This window comes from Magnolia sinica, chromosome 5, assembly GCF_029962835.1.
Source record: "Magnolia sinica isolate HGM2019 chromosome 5, MsV1, whole genome shotgun sequence".
NCBI lineage: Eukaryota > Viridiplantae > Streptophyta > Magnoliopsida > Magnoliales > Magnoliaceae > Magnolia > Magnolia sinica.
The window spans coordinates 93601100-93608582 of record NC_080577.1 but is presented as its reverse complement, the minus strand read 5'-3'; the positions used below and the strand labels follow the sequence as shown (position 1 = coordinate 93608582).

The following is a 7483-nucleotide window of genomic DNA, read 5'->3' as shown; positions in this document are numbered from 1 at the left end:
CGGTTACTTATTTTTGCCAGTGAGTGGAGAGATCAGTTACATGTTGAGTCTGTGGTGACTCTTTTTACAACGGAAGCTGAGTATATGACGGTGACTAAAGCATTCAAGTAAGGTGTTTGGTTGAGAGGGATGATAAATTAGTTGGGGCTTCAATATGAGGTTGTGACAGTCAATTATGATAGCGAGAGCATGATTAATTTGGCTAAAAATTCTGTTTATCACTCACGTACTAAACGTATTGATGTGAGTCACAATTTTATCTGACATGTACTCGAGGAAGAAGGTGTAAGTTTAGAGAAGATTGGCACGAGCGTGAATCCAATCGACATGCTTACTAAGGTGGTTCCCTTAGAGAAGTTCAAGTTCTGTGCAACTTCTTTGGGCTTGACGAATACATAAATGGAAGATAAAGTGTGCACGAGAAGTGATGGTAGAGTTATGATGCAAGGCGGAATTAAAGATAAGGTAAAGAAGCTATAAAGAATGGTGATTGGAGATATGGTAGAGATTGTTATTGATTTCTTAAATCTGTAAACAACAGAGTCTGTCGATGCCATTAACAGACGTTATCTTGATGCCATTGGAAAAATATGGAAATTCCATGTTTTATCACTATATCGTTTTGGTGCATTCCTCAATGTCATAGAAAGTGTTTGATGCCATCAACGATCTATCGATGCCATCAAATGTATACGTAGAATTGTGTAAGTGCAGGATTTGTTTCCTATTTTGATCGTGATTCTCATGCAAGCTATATATATGGGTGTAATCGGGATTTGGGAGAAGAGAGGGCTTTCTAATTTGTTATAGAGTTTTAAGGGCATAGCTTGGGGATATTCGAGGCTTGTTCGAATCAGGTAATCTCTATCTATTATAAGTTTCTTCTTTCATAGTGTATTATTGTCGCTTTGTGCCGTGTTTTTTTTTTTTTTTCTCGCAAGAGTTTTTCCACATTAAATTTAGTTTTTTTGTCTTTGAACTTGGTTGTGACATTGGAGTACTTTGCTTGATTTAACTTTGTGTGCTTCTGCGATTCCCTGATGGACCGCATTGCATATAACAAACGATCAGTGAACGCCCACCATTAAAAGCTTTCTAGCATCTACCCTAATGTTTATTGAACATCCAACCCGCTAATAAGGTCACACAGTCATGGATGAAAGCAAAACACCAAATATCATTTTGATATAAAACTGTTGCGGCCCACATAAGGTTTTTAATGGTCAATAACTACCGTTTCCTGGGTGTGTTCTACGTGAAAGTTGCATCTAAGTCAGCTTTGGGATCATGGCCTAAAATAAGCTGGAAAAACAGATGAACAGCGTGGATACATAATGAATACATCGAGCTGGGCCCCGACGGTCAGGGTCTCACCGTCACAAGTGGCTCCGGGGTCGCAGACTCGCAGCCAGGTTCCGCCCCATAGCTGGTTCCGGTGTCTCACGGAAGTCGCGCCCTGTCAAAAAACCCCTGAAAGCCATTTCCCTCCTTTGTCGCTGTCTAAAACCCCCGGAAAGCCATTTCCCTCTTTTCTCATCTCGTCAGCATTGTTCATTGGTCGCGAAACCCAGAGAAACCAAAATCTCAGTTTCCCAACCTCTGCAAGTTTCTGTCTAATACACTCGCCATTTCCCTTGGATATTCAATGTTTTGTTTCATCCTTAGAAGAAATGTCCTCCAACAAATCATAACCACTGATTTAACAACACCATCACTTACCCATCTCTACTCTTCCCTTCTCCTACAAAATCCATCATCCCTCTCAAACACCACCATCACTAAAACTCAAAATCCCTCCTCTTTTACAGTCTCATACCTCATAAACTCATGTGGGCTCTCTCCAGAATCAGCTCTTTCAGCTTCCCAAAAAATCCAACTCAAATCCCCAGAAAGGCCAGACTCTGTTCTCAAACTCTTCCAAAACCATGGATTCACCAATACCCAGATCGCAGAAATCATCGCCAAGCGTCCGTTGCTTCTCTTGGCCAGCGTCAACAAAACCCTCAAGCCCAAGCTTGATTTCTTCCACAGCGTGGGCATTACTGGCCCCACCCTCTCAAAAATCCTATCTGCGGACCCTGGTCTCTTACATCGCAGCCTAAACAATCAGATCGTTCCAGCCGTCGACTTCCTTAAGTCTTTTGTCCACACCGGCGAAAACATTGCAACTTCCTTTAAGCGCAATACCCGCGTTTTCCAGATGAATCTTGAAAAAGTGATGGGACCCAACATCTCGATCTTGCGGGATGAAGGGGTGGTGGAATCCAAGATCTCGAAGCTGATTACATCCCACCCTCGGACAATGATGCTGAAACCCGATCGGTTTCGTGAGATTGTCACATTGGCTAAGGAAATGGGGTTCGATCAGTCAGGCTCAAATTTCATCCTCGTGATCTGCGTGATGTCAAGGATGACCAAGTTGAATTGGGAAAGGAAGGTGGAGGGTTTTAGGAGTTTGGGGTGGTCTGAGGATGAGTTCCTTTCGGCATTTAAATTGCAGCCCATGTGTATGATCACGTCACAGGAGAAGATTAGGAGAGTGGTGGATTTGGTTGGGACCCAGATGGATTTGAAGCCGTCGAGTCTATCAAAATATCCCGATGTTTTCTTACTAAGTCTCGAGAAGAGGATTGCACCAAGATGTTCGGTTCTGCGGGTTCTAATTCAGAACAGTCTGATTAAGAAGGATTTGAGTATAACTTGGGCACTGAAAATGAGTGAGGAGGACTTCTTGGAGAGGTTTGTGATCAAGTATGAGGAGAATATCCCAGAAATACAAACAATTTATCAAGGTAAGATGGGATTTTAGGATTAGACATTGGGTCCCAAGAAGTGGGCCGGTATCGTAATGTTTCATTTCATGATATTGGAAGTGCATGCATTTGCTATGCATTTCCGCTACATAGACAAATGTATGTTTTTCCAAATGAAATGCATACATTTGTTATGTATTTCCAATATCATGAGCAAATGTAAGAATTTTTGTGCTTGTGTGGTAGTCTCCTGTCATGTCGGTTTTGTTCAAATTGCTTTCTTTTAATACAGAAAATTCTTGTTCATTGGAGGGCAATGTTAGTTTATTTTGACTTGTTTTTCCAATACATGTTTGCTTATCTATGAGCTGGAAGTTGCATTGAAGAGCTTGGCATGATGTTAATCTTAGGAGCTTTGCTTGGTTCACATGAAGTACATGTGACAACAATTATGTTGGACATCTAAGCCATGCATCAAGCAAGCCACACCATGTAGGTGAATTGATCCCAAAATCAGGCTGGTCTATTCATTAGGTCGTGTGGGCCACACGTGTGCGAAAACAATGGATGGCTTAAGGAGATACCTGCAGTCCACATGCAATGTGCATGTAGCGTGATGAGTGGATTGGCGTGATTTTTTGGTCGGGTTGTCAACATGGTCTGGACTATTCAATGCATGGTGCAGATAGCCAGATATCCCATGTGTGAACACATGTAGAGGTGAACATGGGATTAACAAAACTCTAGTCAGAGTTGCTAAGTTTGTATAGTCCAAGATTAAACACAATCCAGAAACTTTCTGCTACACTGGTCACTGAATGCGACAAATCCCAGAAACACCTAAAACCCCTAGTTCTAATATCCTTGTTTTTTCATCCAAGAAACACCTAAAAACTGTTGTTCCAATGTGGCCCAAATTGGTCTGTATCATCATATCGGATGATTATTGGCTGGCCCCAATGATCGCATGATCCTAAGGGGGCTGGTATTTAGTTGTTTAGGGTCTTAGTGGTTCCTAGAAAAGAGGTGCGCTACAATAACATGCTTCAACAGTACTATAGTTGTGCTACAATGTGTTCTTAGTACCTACCTACTATTATACAACTAATGTATTGGTGTATTGGTGCTACATAGTGTGTATCTGTGTACACACCCATGTGCGTGCGTGTGTGAATTTTAGTTTTTTAAGAGAAAATCATGGGTTGAAATTTAAAATAGTATAGCGGCCAAGCTTAAACCTGGGGTTAGGGTTTAATTTCGTTCTTTTTAATTATTTTTTTTAAAATTAAATTTTTATATCATCGATCAAATTATTTCAAATTTATTAGGAGTCATTCATGCTTTTATCCCTCGGGATTTGAGGAAGCTCTGTGAGGAGTCCAGAGAGCTCCATAGATTCAGAGTAGTTATCCCCTGAGGAATACTTTAATCGACACCATCAGGTACCTCCTTGTGCCAAGTGGTATCAGAGTGAGGACTCCTCTCGGGCCGATGGCAACTAACAACGGAATGGACCAAAATCCTGTGGACGGTGATCAATGGATTCGTTATCTATTGGAAAGAAAGGAAGCTTTCCATCGAGAGAGTCAATTGACCATCCAAGGGCTACAGGCAACCCTCGTTCGTATTGCTGATGCGCTAATTCTACCTCAAGCCCAAGGCGACACTTAGCCGCCCGTGATCGCTGTAAGGCACAACCTCGTTTTCCGTATAGCGTTTTCAGAGGCAAATTGCAGGGCTATACCAGATGAGTCGAGCTCCAAAGACGAGGATGTTGGTGACATCGTTGCCTGATGGCCGGTTTATGGAGACAATCGACTAGATCGTGTTGAAAGACATTATCGAGGTAAGGCCGAACTTCCTACTTATTGCGTATAGAAGACTTCCTCGATTAGTTAACTGAAATAGAGTGGTATTTTGATTATATGGACGTGTCGAAAGAAAAGAAAGTGAAGTTGATTGCGTTCAAATTGAAATCCGGTGCTTCTGCATGGTGGGAGCAATTACAGCTCTCACGTGACCAACAAAACAAGGCGCTTATCCGATCATGATCGCGGATGAGATGCCTTCTTCGATTACGATTCCTCCCCAGTGATTATGAGCATTTGTTGTTCCAGCAATACCAAAATTGTCGGCAGGGGAATAGATCGTCATAGATTACACTGAAGAATTCCAGCGGTTGGCAACGCGGAATGATTTGTCGGAGATTGAATCGCAAAAGGTAGCACAGTTCATATGTGTTTTACGATCGAAAATTCATGACCGAGTTCAGATGCACCCGATCGGGACTGTGGATGAAGCAGTTCAATTGGCAGGTAGGGTAGTAATGCAGCTTGCAAGAGTTCGTACTCGGCCTTATCCTTTGACTCGGGCCCCCATGATGGGTCCCACGCCGGATTCAACTCTGGCCAAAGGAAAGGAAGCAGTAGGAGGGCGTCCCCAACCTCCTGCAACCGTAAACCGTGACATGGGGAGCGATCCATCTAGGCCTCAACGTGCAACACCCACAACAGCCAGTTTGAGCAGGATTCTAAGTCCTTATGGTCGACTAAGGCCGAACAATTATTACTATTGTGGCCAACCGAACCACTTATTAAACACTTGCCCTTAACGCTCCACAACCCACTTGGCGAATAACAAAGAGGGCATTAAAGGTGAGGTAGTGGAAGGAGGTCTTGCATTTGATGGGATGAACAAGCTACTGAAGGAGCTGGTGATGAAGAATGGTTGGTCGAGTATCATGGGGAATCCTTGGTCGTGAGGCGATTATTGTAAACTCATAAGAAGGAGGTGCATCCACAACAGCACAATATATTCTACACGCGGTGTACCATCAACAGCAAGGTCGGTGATGTAATCATAGACAGTGACAGTAGCGAGAACATTGTCTCAAAGGTGATGGTGGACAAGTTGCAGCTACTTACGACAAAACATCCTTCCCTTTGATTGGCTGGATAAAAAAGGTGAACGAGACCAAGGTAATTGAACAATGCACTGTCTCATTTTTAATTGGTAGGAATTATAAAGATCAAGTACTTCGTGACGTGGTCAACATGGAAGTATATCATATGTTGCTCGGTTGACCACGACAATCGGACCGTGATAGGACCCACAAAGGATGAGACAATGTCTATGTCTTCGATAAGGACGATCGCAAGACAATCCTTGCCTCTATGATACTAAAGAACCACCTTGAAGCTTTTAAGTAGAGGGGAGCTCCCTCCTGACTATTTGAGATTTCGTGGAGGAATCCAAGGAAACTGGTTAGGCGTACACCGTGGTGGTAAAGGATGAGGAATCGGAGCCCTTAGACATTCCTTCAAGTTTAAGGCTGTTACTGAACGGCTTCAAAGAAATCTGGCTCGAAAAGTTACTCGATGAATTGCCCCCTATGCGGAACATTCAACATCACATAAACCTCGTCCTTGGGCTGACTTGCCCAACCACCCGCACTATTGGATGAGTCTGAAAGAGTGTGAGATACTTCAGGGATAGTGGTGGAATTGATCCATAAGGGTCTTCTGAGAGAGCATGAGCCTATGTGCAGTGCCAACTTTATCAACGCGGAATATAGATGAGAGCTGGCGCATGTGTGTCGATTTTTATTTTTATTTTGAAGACAGGGTGTTCCCACCTCTTTTTTGAAGTGAGACTAATCCCTGCGGATGCACGCAATCACCCACAACCACGTGTATCGGGTAAAGCCAAGGAGGGGAATCGAACCCTCACCTATAGGGAGCAAACCTATGGTGAAGACCATTCGCCCAAACCTATGGGTGCATGTGTGTCGATAGCCGAACAATTAACGAGATTACTATTAAATACCAATTCCCGATACTGCGGTTGGACGACATGTTTGATATGCTAAAAGGTGCCAAAGTGTTCTCTAAACTAGATCTAAGGAGCGGGTACCATCGGACTCATATTCGGCACAATAATGAGTGGAAAACAACATTCAAGACCAAGGGTTGTATGAGTGGGCTAGTCATGCCCTTCGGTCTATCAAATGCACTGAGCACTTTTATGCGTCTGATGAATCAAGTGCTGAAGCCATTCATTGGTCAGTTTGTGGTAGTATATTTTGATGATATCCTGATATAGTCAGGGTGAGACGGAGCACATGGAACATCTCAGGTAGGTTCTACAGGTCCTGACAGTTAACAAGTTGTACCTCAACTTGAAATGCAATTTTTTAATGGGCAACTTGTTGTTTTTAGGATTTGTTGTGCTGTCCATGGGCATTTGTGTGGATGATGAAAATGTGTGAGCCATCAGGGAATGGCCGATTTTGACGGGCATTCATGAAGTGAGGAGTTTCCACGGGTTGGTGACATTCTATTGTTGATTGTGTGAAATTTCAGTACTATAGTCTCAACAATTACAGATTGCATGAAAAAATGGTCATTTCAATGGACCGATGAGGCTGACAAGAGCTTTGCTGAAATCAAGTATCAATTGTCCACAACACCAGTCTTGGTTCTTCCTAGTTTCGACTAGCTGTTTGAGGTTGAATGTGATGCCTCATATGTCGGAATTAGAAGAGTCTTATCATAGGAAGGCAGGCCGGTAGCCTTTTACAACGAGAAGCTCAGCGAAGCCCCAAAAGAAATGGTTGACATATGAGCTTGAGCTGTATGTAATGGTTCAAGCGCTGCGACATTAGTAGCATTATCTGATTTAGAGAGAGTTTGTTCTCTACACCGACCATCAAGCCTTAACGTTTATTAATA

The 7483-nt window shown here is 43.0% G+C and overlaps 1 protein-coding gene across 1 annotated transcript; it reads left to right on the top strand.

Moving 5' to 3' along the window:
• Window positions 1-1485: 1485 nt before the first annotated feature.
• LOC131247395 (transcription termination factor MTERF8, chloroplastic-like) lies at window positions 1486-4538 on the top strand. The gene is made up of 2 exons (XM_058247707.1): window positions 1486-2792; window positions 4082-4538. Exons 1-2 carry the CDS (start codon window positions 1646-1648, stop codon window positions 4168-4170), a joined length of 1236 nt encoding a protein of 411 aa, XP_058103690.1. The 5' UTR covers window positions 1486-1645; the 3' UTR covers window positions 4171-4538.
• Window positions 4539-7483: the final 2945 nt, after the last annotated feature.